The sequence below is a fragment of the Microtus pennsylvanicus genome, chromosome 1, assembly GCF_037038515.1.
Source record: "Microtus pennsylvanicus isolate mMicPen1 chromosome 1, mMicPen1.hap1, whole genome shotgun sequence".
Classification (NCBI taxonomy): domain Eukaryota; kingdom Metazoa; phylum Chordata; class Mammalia; order Rodentia; family Cricetidae; genus Microtus; species Microtus pennsylvanicus.
The window spans coordinates 194,538,877-194,553,028 of record NC_134579.1 but is presented as its reverse complement, the minus strand read 5'-3'; the positions used below and the strand labels follow the sequence as shown (position 1 = coordinate 194,553,028).

General features: G+C 39.1%; 1 protein-coding gene across 10 annotated transcripts in view; it reads left to right on the top strand.

Moving 5' to 3' along the window:
• The window catches only part of Reps1 (RALBP1 associated Eps domain containing 1), a 73,913-nt gene that overhangs the window by 53,208 nt on the left and 6,553 nt on the right, over window positions 1–14,152 (top strand). For 2 of the 10 annotated variants that reach the window (XM_075948409.1, XM_075948360.1), the window contains exons 10-13: window positions 3,735–3,815; window positions 10,283–10,370; window positions 11,326–11,427; window positions 12,935–13,007. In XM_075948409.1, coding sequence (XP_075804524.1) covers window positions 3,735–3,815; window positions 10,283–10,370; window positions 11,326–11,427; window positions 12,935–13,007 — 344 coding nt within the window. The remainder of the gene's footprint in view (window positions 1–3,734; window positions 3,816–10,282; window positions 10,371–11,325; window positions 11,428–12,934; window positions 13,008–14,152) is intronic. The other 8 variants (XM_075948381.1, XM_075948353.1, XM_075948371.1 and 5 more) reach the window with 5 other exon arrangements.

Below are 14,152 nucleotides of genomic sequence, written 5' to 3'. Positions count from 1 at the left end.
GTACACACAGCACAGGGTTCCTCCAGTACACACAGTACAGGCTTCCTCCAGTACACACAGTACAGGGTTCCTCCAGTACACACAGCACAGGGTTCCTCCAGTGCACACAGTACAGGGTTCCTCCAGTGCACACAGCACAGGGTTCCTCCAGTGCACACAGCACAGGGTTCCTCCAGTGCACACAGCACAGGGTTCCTCCAGTACACACAGCACAGGGTTCCTCCAGTACACACAGCACACGATTCCTCTAGTACACACAGCACAGGGTTCCTCCAGTATACATACAGCACACGATTCCTCCAGTACACACAGCACAGGGTTCCTCCAGTACACACAGTACAGGGTTCCTCCAGTACACACAGCACAGGGTTCCTCCAGTGCACACAGCACAGGGTTCCTCCAGTACACACAGCACAGGGTTCCTCCAGTACACACAGCACAGGGTTCCTCCAGTACACACAGCACAGGGTTCCTCCAGTACACACAGTACAGGATTCCTCTAGTACACACAGCACAGGCTTCCTCCAGTACACACACAGCAAGCACAGGGTTCTAGTGTGCACACAGTTAGAAGACCTGAAAAGGTGACAGAAAGAGTAGTAATCATGTGGCTTGTGAGTTTTTTGTACTGTGTGCACTGTCATGGTTTCCACCATCCTTCCGCACTAAAGCCTTCTGAATTAGGTAAGGCAGATGCATAATTGAAAGTCAAAGACTTAACCAGATCTTGTGTCTGAGGAGACTCAAGAGCAAGATTTGGACACAAGTCCTTTGCTCTGTTATCAGCTGCATGTCCACTGAATCTTCACAGTTGTATATGTAGGATAGGTGAGGACACGTTTGCAATCATAGCATTAAAGTGATACAAGAGACAAGTCACTAGTGTAGCTTTCTGCATAAAACAAGTATTTTCTGCAACCCAAACTAAAATTAGTTTTATTTAAATACAAAATGGAGGCCAGGCGTGGTGGCATCACCTTTAATCTTAGCACTTGAGAGGCAAAGGCAGGAGGATCAGTGTGAGCTCAAGGCTACCCTGGTCTACATAGTGAGTTTCAGGACAGCCAGAACCATGTAGAGAGACCCTGTCTCAAAAGAAAATAGTAATAATAATACAAAATGAAGTATTTTTACCCTATTAACTATGGCCAGTGGTATTCAAAACAGAATAGGGGCAAATGCACTGTTTCCCGACAGCTTGGACTTGGGCTGTACAGGAGTAGGAGAGCACTCTCAGCAGTAAGTGGAAGGCCTAGTACCCCATCCTCATACCCCTTGTCCCTCTGAAGAACTGCTGTGCTCTGGCCACCTCCATTTTTAGCCTTTTAAACAACTTTCCTTGTTAACTGAATTTCCTATCTGTAAGTTGACTTTAGGGAAAGCAAACCTTTGTGCTTTCCCGTCTTTTAAAGTCAGAAAAATATTTTGTTAAAGTCATGCTAGTTAATTTGGGGCTGCTGGGAAATGAGAACTGGCAATTCTGTGTGCCCATAGCTCCTCCATTGCAGCACCACCTTCAGTCGGACGTAAACCGTTAGCTACATGTGTGTGAGGAGGGCGGGAGGGAGCCTTGGAGAGCTTGCTAGTAGAGATGCTTATGGGTAGGGTTAGCATTATAAGGCTGCACTTGGACTTTTTGTCATGTTTTTAAAAGCAACATTAAGTTAATGGAGTACTGTCAGGCCATTGTGGACAGTTTGTACACAAGCGCAACTCTTCCCAAGCATCAGGCTCCAGAGTCCATTCTAAAGGAATCAGATGTAACCACTGATTGAGAGATGAGGATAAAAGTACTTTTCAGTTCTGATTTCAGGTATATGTGCTATCCCTTGCAAAAGGTCCTAACAGGTTTTATTTTATAATACTTTGTAAGAAGATCATAAATGACATAATTTTTGTTACTTTGCATAAAAGACCAAAAAGCTAGTGAGATAATGATTTAAACTGTTTTGATAATAGTTATTAAATATATAATTGCAATATAATATAATATTTTATATTTAATAAAATATATTTTATCTACTACAAACTTAATATTTCATTGTTTATTTGTCACTGATGGATATAGATAAGGTGCTATAGGAGAAAACACTAACAATAATCCCTGACTTTTTAAAGCACTTTTGATACACTAATCTGTTCAAAAGGCTCTTTTCCTAATTTAACTTCATAGTTCCTCACAACACTCCTATGAGGTAGGTATTTCTAATTTCATGTTAAAGATGGAGAAACTTAAACACAGAGGTTGTGTAACTCAGCCGAGGGTGCACAGTTAGCTGGTAGGCCAGAAGTCAGATGCCCGAGCCTGGTGCTGTCCTTGTCATGGGGCTTAGTTCTGCATGTAAGCTGTTTTCTAATATGTAGACAGTTCACTTCCTTCTAAATCCTTGCAACAACCATTATTGAAGAAGGAATTAATTATATTACCAAATTTGGTAAATGAGTTTCTGATATGAAAGCTCATGATAAAAGTGAGCTATTGTGAGCTTTACTCACAACTTTAAATCAACATTATTTTTCAAGTTAAAATAACCTGTAGGAAATGTTGCTAAATGTTTCTTTCTGTTAACCATTTTGTAGGTAATTTTCAGCAGTACTCTCATTTGCTAAAATCTAATTTCTATATGTCTACTCACATTGAATATCACTATTTTAAATAGAAAGTTGAACTTTGAAGCATAAAAGTATATATTCTCACAAATTGAGTCATATAAAGGATTCTGGTTAATGAGGTAGTTGTGTCTGTGTGTAAGCATTCATGTGTATATATTGTATATGTGTAAGTAGTTGTTTTCCTCTTTAGAGGACTACTCATCACTTTAAGAATCAAATTCAAATGATAGTTTTGATACAGTTTTGATGTAAAAATTCTGTGCTGTTATTAAGATCTCAAATGGAATTTACTGTAATTAATGTTGACTTATCATCCCACCTATTTTAAGAGGTATGATATTTCTTTGTGTACCTCTTTTAGAAAAGTAGTTTTTCCCATGCATCTCCTGTGTATAACACATACTCAGATGCTTGATTTGCTCTCATGGCCGCATTCTGATTTTCTTAGCATGGGGAGGGTGCCTGATTGGCAGTTCTGTCTTGTGATCTGGCATGGCCTTGTTCGTAGTGCTGATCGCAGAGGTTGACTTGCTACAAATTGACAAATAAGCTCAAACGTTATTAATTCCAGAATTCTTTGCATTTTATCTGTGATATCTTATTAAATATCTATGCATACATAAAAGGTATGTGCACGTACATGATGGAATCCTCTTTCAGGGGCCGCACTGGCAAGTCACGCTGAATGCTCTATTTTATCAGAACGTCAGCTCCTTAGCCTCTTTAAATGAGTGTTTTAACTGGAGTTTAACAGGATTTGAAGTTAAACTTTGTTCTAGACAAGACAACCCCTGTGCATTTCATCTTGGTTGCCATTTTCATCACTTATCCTTTGTTTTCTTTATGGTGTTTTGACTCTTAATTTTGTAAGAGTTTTAATCTCATCTATAGAGATTGCATTAAAAATTTACCATACATTTGATTATGAAGATAGTCATCTTATGTCAATAAGATGGCCCAGCATAGACACATATGAAGTGATTGTGGGAATTAGAAACTACAGAAGTTTATTAATCTGGGAACGCAGCTTACAGTGCAGCCTCTGAATGACTTTGCTGAGTCTTCTCCAGTGGTCTCTGCGCTTCTCCCCATGCTGACTTCTCTCTCCTCTGTCTGTTCAGCAGTGGGAGACATTTAGTGAACGCTCTTCAAGCTCACAAACTCTGACCCAATTTGATTCTAACATTGCACCAGCTGATCCTGTAAGTCAATCACTTAGCTTGCTTGTTTGAAATTAATTTTATTAACCCAATTTCCATCATTATGGTTTTTAGCGATATGCATGATTCAGTGTAGTGCTTAGAGGGAAATTTGGCAGGCCTTTTGATTTTTTTGTGTGCTTAATAGTGAAAGAACACTTTTGCTATTCTTTGTATTTTGGTTAGAGAAAACTATGTTTAAAATCTGGTACATGTGTCTGTGAGGAGTATTTTGTGACAGTTGATTTAGTTAGCCATGTTACCATCTGCTAAGTGTATGTTTTATTAAATATACTGCTTGTATCAGTGGAGTAACCTTATGTAAATATTTTATGTGTATGCTTATACGTCATGTAACATGTATTCTATATGTAAATATTTATGCAGTGTCATTTTTTAGTATTCCCAATAACATACCGTTTGTTTAATTGGTGTCTTGAGTTCTGGTAAAGAAAATTGAGTTCAACACAACAAAAGCAAATGGATAGAGATCACTCCTGTGCCACAGAGCCTCTGTCTTGTCTTCTGTGATTTTTCTGTGTCGCTTTTTAAAAAAATGCTACAAAGTTCATATTCTGATTTTAAAAATAAATTCTGTCCCTATAGACTTATACCGCTACCTGCCCCTCAGATCCTTGAAATCTTTTAAACTTAGCTGGAAATCATTCTTCTTACTATCCATTCCTTTGTGTGGTCTTTTTCTCTCGTTTCCTTTACGGAGGACACATGCTAATAAGCATACTGATGAAAAGAAGAAAGTAACTAGGGAGGAAGGAGAATGTAAAGGTGGCACTTTCTTTAATGGGCAGAAAAGAAGGGTGCAGAGAGTGACACATGGCGTTCATGTCTGTGCCCTCCTCAACCATTGCTGAGGTCTGAGCCAAGAGCCTGGGTCTTGCTGGAACTGAGCTCTGTCTTGTAGATGCTTTTGATCAGAGACAGCCAGCGCATGTCCAGCTTAAAGGGTCTTGGTGTTTAGTGTGGTTTGGGGGAAAGTGGGATTTAAAGAAAGTACTGCTTCAGCAGTAAATTAATGAAGTTTCAATGTGTTTTACAATTTTATAGAGGATGCTTTTACAGCTGCTGAAGTAAATCCAAACGCAATGTATGAATGGTTTAAAAATGTTAAGGCTATAATTCATTGTCTCAGGGGCTAGTTAGTATGTGGATTACTCATGCATTTGCTTCTTTTTCTACTGTGCTTAAACCTTGTCTTTGTTTTTAATTTCTGAAAACTTGATGAGAAATAGAAAACATTGAGATTTTTGCTGCAGCCACAGTTCTGGTCCCTTGGGACGTGACAAGCTGTAGAACAAGAGTTTACTTTTAAGTCTCTTTCAGCTTTCAGCTTTGCTTTTATTACTCCTGTCGTAGTTATTGTGTAGTTTAACTAATGGAAAAGTTATATGAACTAGCAATTTAAAAAAACTTGATTAATTTTCTAATACTTAAAAGGTAGGGAGCATAATTACTGATTGTGTTAGCGGTCTTCCAGACCAGGCAAGGACAGCAGCTGGGCTTTTGCTTACTTATTTGTTTGCTATTGGTTTGATTTTGAGACAGAGTCTTGTGTAGCCCAAGCTTACCTTGAACTCTACTCCAGACTGGTGGGAAATGTCAAAAAAGAAAGTTGATGTTCTTATATGTTAGAAAGTCCAGATTCATGAGTACCGACTCTGGTGATAAAAACAGGGCATGGTGACAGTTCCCAAAGTTCTAGCACTTGGGAGGCTGAGACCCACGATTCTAGGCTACATAGAGAGAGACTCTCTCAAAAAAATCAGGAAAAGACCCAAACTTTTTATATAACTCAGTACTTTTTATCACTATCTATAACTTGGCATAAGACTAAGAAAATAAGACATGGTTTATTGAGATTTTAAACTTGAATTTAGACTTCTGAATTTGGTCAAATACAGGTGATACTATTAAATACTTAACAATCAGCTTCCTATAGTATCTTTGTGTGTTGCGGGGGTCAGGGGACATGATAAATTTAAATCTTGATTCTCCAACCCATTTCCATCCTCATTTTAGGTTCTCTATTAGGAAAAAACTCTACTTTCAGTTATATTAGTGTCTGACGCTTCACTTACTACTTCAATGTTGCCGGTCTGCAGACTACAGCCTGTAACCACACTCTCCCATGACCCTTTGTGAGGCTTGTATAAATAAACAGGGATTACAGTTAAGTGAATCAGGACATGTTTAGCCGAATCACCATGGGGTAGGGGGAGCAAAAACAAACTCACACTGCTGTTCTAGTTTGAATTTAATATTTTCATTTAATGGGGTGGTTTAAAAACAAAATTTTGATAGTCATTTGCTGAGTAAAGGTCAGTGAAAACTCAGCCTGCTCTACTGACACTTGGCACCTCTTACACGGTGTCACACACCACAACAGCTTCGCAGTTCTAGTGAAGCTGAGGTTTTCCTGAGCTTCCAGGAGAATGTGCTGCTAGGGTGAATGTGATCACCAAGGACATTCTAGACTGATGGCAAATGAAATGTTCTAGTCTTTATTCTTGAGTGCTCTAGAGCTGAACGGGTCAGCATATAAAAAGGCTTAGCTTGATCACCTGGTAGACCAGCACCCTTTCTGTGATATTCTACAGAAATGAAAGGTGCAGAAACAAGACTTCAGTCTTCAACAAACCAATTTAATTACTGTTAGTTGATGATCATGATAATGCTGATTGTGATAATTATCATGGTATATGGCTGAACAGAACCAGAGGCGGCAGAGAGGATTGGGTAGTTCAACCCAGGGTGTTTGGGGAAGTTTTAGACAAATAAGATACATTAGTTATTGATAATTTTTTTTAAAGCGCAGGAACCCTTTTATTAGCATTTAAGAGGAAAACAACAGGACAAGCAAGTTTTAACTCAGTGTTTCTCAGCCTTTCTAACACTGCAACCCTTTAATGTAGCTCTTGTCGTCATGACCCCAACCATAAAATCGTTTTCATTGCTACTTCATAGCTGTAACTTTGGTACTGTTATAAATCATAATATAAATACTTGATATGCACGATATCTCACATGTAACCCCGGTGAAAGGGTTATTCAATCCCAAAGGGGTCACAACCCACAGGTTGAGAACCACTGATGTGATTCTTGGCAGCTGTCAGGAAGGCGGGAGATGGAGATGAAGAAGAAAAAAAAATCATGGTTTTAAGCTAGGGTCTAAAAAGCTGGCAGGTTCAGCAGTGGAGGCTGGCAAGCATCTGCCTGGCAGGAGGGGGACAGATTTTGGAGAATTTTCCACCCAGAGTATCAGGGATGCCCAGTAACTGAGAGAAAAAGAGAAAGACGGGAAAAAGAAAAGTGGGCAGGCTGCATGCTGGAGGTCATGGAAGTGCTTTCCTGTGTGTCCTGATTGAGAGTGGGAGTTGGCAAAAGTAGACAGCAGCCTTCGGAGCAGAGCATATCGTGAGCAAGATAAGTTTTGTGTGGTGATAGCATATGGCACACATATGTGTTGGGGGAGGCTAGAGGTTAAAGAATGTAGTTGAATCCAGATGGAGACATCTCAGTAGGCCACACTAAGATCAGCCCCACTTGGTTGTCAACTAGGAGCTAGCACCAAGTGCCAGAATGAGATAGGTAAGGAAAGGCAACTGGGGAAGAAGACTTCGCTCACAGAAGAAGTCATGGGTCAAACAGCCGATGACCTCTTAGCACTAGAATGGAAAGTAGGCAGGACTGGATTAGATAGGAGGTCGTATTAGGATGGCAGGCATGTAGAAAATATGGAGAGATGAGCTTAATTGTGACAGTATAAAATGTTCTGAATTGTATTAGTTAGGCTCCCAGCTACATGATATAAACATGCAATTGGAAGTGGCTTTTGGATGATTTGAACAGGTAAAAGAAAGTGCCTGCTGCTGATTTTCTAATAGTGGTGTGATGGGTTTTATGGGGTTTACTGTTTTTTATTTGGAGACAATAGATGAGAGCAGAGAGAAAGTATAACCTTTTATAGACAGTCATGCTTCTTCATTGGCGTAGTAAAGTGAGTGCATTATCTGAGGTTAGGCCTGGTCATCCACGTCAGGTTCATCTGTATTTTGTGATCTTCTTTGGGCTACAGAAGCCACTGGATTAAACCATCGGTAGCCAGTAATTGTGCAAGGACAACATGCTATTGAAATCTGATTGGTTGGTACAGACTTAGCATGCCTTTTGGAAAATTAAGGCCAAGTTTTTTTTATTACGTACTTTGTGTTTAAATAAAAATACGTAATAAAATTAGCTGATAGTTCACATCTTTAATCCTAGCACTTTAGAGTTAAAGGCCAGTCAGAACTACATGAGGAGACTGATTTGTTTTTTGTTTTGTTTTTAAAAAGGCAATGAAATTATATTAATTTGAAAGATACAGCAAATTTAATGTTTTATTTCATAGCTTAAAAATATATGAAGATGCTAGATAAAAGTCTTAGTAGTTAAGAGCTCATTCTGCTCTTGCAAAGGTTGGAATTTGGTTCCCAGCATCCAAGTTAAGCCACTCTGAGGGATCTGATGCCTCTGGCCTCAGTGAGGACTAATACATATCCCCACACAGATGTATGAGTCTTAGTTTCTTTTTTATTTCTGTGGCAAAGCACCATGAGCAAGGTAACTAGTAAAAAAGATTTTAATTGGGCTTACAGTTAGGGGTTACAGTCCACGATGGAACAAAAGCACAGCACTAAGTGTTCAAACATATGAGCCTGTGGGGCCATTCTCCTTCAAACCACTACATAAACAATTAAAAATAAAAATAAATCTTTAAAAATGAAACAAAATTATAAAAATATAGTTAAAATGGAAAAAATCACTTTAGAGGGGAATAAATTAACCTAACTTTAGCAATTAAAATATCAAGGATTACAATCATACAATTAAAAATCCATTCAGTGAGTGTATTGAAAATTTTGTGTCCAAGACAACAGTCTGTGCACATTTAAAAGTATCACAGACACAAACTATTTTAATGGTTTAATTATACTAAAAACAAAATACAATTAATACTAAGTATATTAATCATGTACTGGGAAACATGCTATAAAGTATAATTTTTAAAACTATCATTTAGAGACAAATCAACATAAAAGATACATACACACAGAAACTATAAAGAAGTACAAACATCTCAAATCATCAGAGAATACAACCAACTTCAGTGAGAAGCCACCAACACCTACCAGGTTAGCAAAAACGAAAATTCTGGCAATATAAAAAATTCTTTAAACTAAGATGTTATTGATAAAGCCACATTTTTATAATCATAAATACGGCAGTGACTTAAATGTATTATTTTCAATGTTTTTTGAGAATGCAAGAGAAATCAGAACATTCACCTGTATATGATACTAATCTTTAACTCTAGTTTTAGAGGTACAGGGAAAGATGGTGGTTCGGGTTTATTGGTTATTTACATGAATCCTGGTTAGATTCTCACTATAATAGGAACAAGAAATTACTCTAGATGATTTTGTCCTTGTAATAGCTGCGACAAATTTCTTGTAAACTGTTTAAGTTTAGACAACAAGAGTAAGCCTACAGCCTGTAAAATAAAAGGTGCATGCTGATGTGTCATTGTCCCTTAAGGGTTTGCTGTTCACTCGGTTTTATCACCGTAACAGTGTCCAGCGTAAACTGAAGGCCAGTGCCCCCTTCCTGCACGCACCCGCTTACCTCACCTATAAGCACAGCATGATGAACACAGGAGGCGCCCCACCCTGTGCCCTGGCTTCCCAGAGGGTCCCACTGCACAGCTGGCCTCCTTCCTAGGGCTCCTCTCTGCCTTCCTTCTGGTTCTGAGGTCTTTCCTCTGTCCTCATCCTCTTTTCTTGGCCTTTGCTCTTTCCTTCCTTTCAGAAGTCACTGCTGTCAACTACTTTACTCCTTTGAAGTCGCCTCTCCATAAGCTTAGACATATTTGATGTATTGCAATCGTAAAATCCTGACGTGTTAGTGGGGGCAGGGTCCTCATTGTTCCTTTAAAGTAGTATATTCCTTTATGGATAGGAGGCATTTAATGTACCTACAATTGCAGTAGGACAGACTTCTAGCTATTCTTGTTTTGTAGGTTAAAAAAAGCAAAATTTTCTTAAGCAGTTTAGCAAAAACAATTTTCAGTCTGTCACTTAGCTTTTGAGTTGTCATGAAATATTTTAATTTACCTCAAAGGTTTACGTTTATCTAATCCCATCAAACCTTTGCAGTTTGTTTTTATATATTGTTTTGAACTCTGTTTTTAATAAGCAATTTTCATGAAATCTTTAATCATTCAATTTAAAATTACATTATGAAATCAAATTAGTGAGTATGTAAACTTGATTTTTTAAATTGAGCTTTTAATTTTTAAAGCTGTCCTGTTTGCATTACTGTGAATGAGAATCGCTGTGCAGGAGCTTTCTGTGCTGTCGTCTTCAGCCCTGTGACTCCTGATGCTGATTCTGTGTTTGCTTCTCTTTCTCTAGGACACTGCTATTGTCCATCCGGTCCCCATCCGCATGACTCCGAGCAAGATCCACATGCAGGAGATGGAGCTGAAAAGAACGAGCAGTGGTAAGGAGGGCACGGCCCAAAGGAATTAGTCTTCAAAGGGTTGAATTTCTTTCTTAAAAGATCTTGTTTTGTTTGTTTTTTTGAGGCAGGGTCTCACTTCATAGCCTTGGGTTTCCTGGAACTCTATCTGTAGGCCAGGCTGTCCCTGAACTCACAGAGGGCCATCTGCCTTTGCCTCTGCCTCTAGAGTGCTGGGAGTAAAGGCGCACTCCACCACACTAGTAGTGGTTGCTTTTTCTTTTAACTTAGTACTTTTCTTCAATTGTAGATGCCCCCAGAGCTGCACCTGTAAATAAATGTCACCTTTAAAAAGAAATTTTTTTAACCATATAAAGCTTTAAAATGGGGGTTTTTAAGGGGTAATTTTACAGAATAAATAAGGTTATTTGAAGATGAGACACTTCTGATATTCTGGGGTTTTTCTATGGTTATTGTTTAGATGTATTTTATATGTATGAGTATTTTCCATGTATGTGTATGCAACTTGTGTGCCTGGTACCTGAAGAGGTCAGAAGAGGCCATTGGATGTCCTGGACCTGGGGTTAGAGATGGTGGTGAACCACCACGTGGGTTCTCACTGTGTAACTCAGGCTGACCTCAAGCCCTTGACCTTCCTGCCTCAGCCTCCCAAGTACATCAGGGCCATGTGCAACACCATGCCTGGCTTAGTAAAGGTTTCTTGGAAAATAGATTGTCTGTATAAGTCAGCATTGATACCATTTATAGCCCAGATTTTGGGTGGTTTGCTACCTGTGATATAAGGATACAGTTAACCAAGTAAAAATGCAAAGTTTTCCATAAACAGATTTATATCGGTTTTATTAAAATGATTGTGTTGTCTTATGACACTTTTTGCAATATCTAAATGAAGTCTTATATTTTAATGTGATCTCTTATGAATTTTATCAGTGCAAATGTCTGTCTCTTGTATTGTTGCCTCTTAATTCTCTGCTAGATCACACTAATCCCACAAGTCCATTACTTGTGAAAACATCTGACCTTTCGGAAGAAAGTAAAATCAATTCATCAGTAAAGTTTCCTTCTGGAAATACTGTAGGTAAGTGAAAGATAGCATCATATCTCACATTTGAGTTCAGTAAATAAATTTAGAGTCTGGGGAGTTGAAGTATTTATCTATTAGCACTATGTTCACTGCATAAAACGGGGCAGAAGCTCTTCAAAACCTGCTACCCCTGTGTTTGCCTTCATTCTCTGTGTGTCTCATTAGCTCTTCCCCAGGTGCTCCTTTCCTTTTTTCTCACAAAGCATTGGTTATGCATTCCTTCATGCAGCCATGGTAATAGGTTCCAATCTAGGGAGTGGGGATTTAACAGTAAACAGAACAGAGCAAGTCTTCATCCGTATTGAGTTTATAAGGGAGATTGTGCTGGGATGGGTTGACTCTGACATGAAAAGAAAGCTGATTGCATGGGTAGAACTTAAAAGCTGGAAAGGGTATGAGAACGTTGTTTAAATGAGAACAAAGAATGCTTTATTAGAAGATAAGGTTTGACTTAAAATTTGAAGAAGCGGATTGACAGCTCTGTGATTGTGGGAATGATGACTGAAATGCAGGCAGCTGCCAGTGTGCAGCCCTCAGGCAGGAAGCCGGGTCTGTAGAGCAGCAGGCAGTGCCCTGCACCATGCAGTAGAGCCAGTGTGCAGCCCTCAGGCAGGAAGCCGGGTCTGCAGAGCAGCAGGCAGTGCCCTGCAGTAGCCAGTGTGCTAAGCAGAGGCAGCAAGGGAGAGAAGAGTGTAAGAAATTGTAACATTTGCACTCTTTCTAATGGTGTGAGGAGTCACTGGAAAGTTTCCCAGGGAGGAGTGACAGGAGACCTGCCCTTCCTTTTTGAAAGACTCACCCTGCCTGCTCTAGCTCCAGACCAAAAGTAGGCAAGTGCTGAAATAGGAGATAGTTAACAATGGTGACTTGGGCTAGAACGGGAGTGGTACAGGTAGTGAGAAGTGGCCAGATTTGGGACTATACTTTATAATCTCTATAGAAGGGCTTTGCTTGCCTGTATGTCAGTAGCAAAATGGCATCACCTGAACTCTTGGCAGATTGTAAGAAAAGGAAAGGCATACTATGAATCTAGCTGTGCACGTGATGGGGGCATGAATGGGCTTGTGCTTAGCCTTGGCTCTGTTCTCTGAGTATCTCATGTCTACACAAATGCTTTACATTTGGAAAAAGAAAGTGGAAACCAGAAGCATTTGGGGCCCAAAGCTCTTCATATAAGGGATATTCAATCTTATAGTTAGGATTTTGTATGAGAAGCAATTGTAATATGTGTATGTGTGTGTGATTTTTATGATTTATTTTGAATATTTCTATCTCATTAGATATTTTATCTAGATTGTAACTTTTTCTATCTACTGTATACCTATGCATGATGTATTTGATTTTTAAAGTTGGTAACACTGGAATGAACTGTTAGCCTATTTAGCAGCCTTTGAATATCTATGATTTGAAGCAGTGAAACAGTCTATTACTTAGGTTTGTGGTAGAGAGAGTAAAAGGCAAAGAAATGAACATTATTAACTAGGGTGTATCTATTTCTCAGCAGATGGGTACAGCAGTTCAGACTCTTTCCCTTCTGACCCGGAGCAGATTGGAAGCAGTGTAACTCGTCAAAGGTCAGTATTTGTATCACACTGTGTGGCGATCTCCTCATGCACTTTAATATTTAAAGTTACTTAGGGCTAAGCACAAAGTATGTGCTCTCTGAAATCTGTTTAATACCTATTTGTTTATGTAAAAGACAAATATTTTGGTTCTACTTGTTAAAAATTAAAGGGAACCCTTATTGTTAGTATTGTTTTGTTTTTATGTGTTTTATGAATGGTCTAAAAAGGGCTGATAATTTCTTAGCAGTAGACGTTAATGCAACCCTTTGTGTCGGCTATAGAACAGTGAGAGTCTAAGTGATAACCATGTGATAAGTACCCCAGAACATTGTTTTAAACACCCAGGGCATGTCCAAATGGGAGCTACCTACTCACTCCGCAGCCTTACATGCTGCACAGTAATACGTGGACTAAGCAAAGGATGGTGGTGGAGGTTTATCTGCATGGCCTTACTATCTGCTCAGACATAGAGGATAGATGAACTTTTACTTCTCACACTTTGTATATGTTGAATATCCCTTTGCTGCATGCTTGTTGGAGAGAGAGATGAGCATCCCCCCTCCCAAATTTCCAAGGAACTTAGAAAGTCAGAAGACCATTTCCTTTCTTTGATGTAAGGAGTTCTCACGTGTTTCTTAGAGTTTTCAGCTATTTTGGAGTTTGTTCTTTTTATTCCTGTATGTGAACATCTGTTTGTCAGAGCCCTTTCAGACTTTGATCCCAAAGAACAGAATCTCTAGGGCTAGTTGAACTTCAGTTTAGTCACCTCTAAAGTGGGGTACCTCTGGTGCACCGCTCAAGCACCTCACAGTGTGGCCAGATTATGTTCCACATTCGAGCTGTTGAAGAGTAACCATGTGGAGGTTCTCTGTTTTGAAAATAGGTTTTCAGGCCAGTGTTGCCTTTAGTTGAATGCAAGAAATCACAAGAGATTCATGGTCTTCTTGATGAAAACAAGTTGATGTAGCTTCTAATTTTTAGCAAGTTTGTTTATGACTTTATAAAAAAGTTGTTTAGCACATTAAGTAATCATTTGTTTCTGACACAGCATAAATAGTGCTGCTCTTATTAGCTGTAATACCTTCATAGGTGCTGCTTGGAAAAGTGTCATTCTAATAAGGTCTGTGGCTGTTCATCCAAGTTTGAATGCTTAA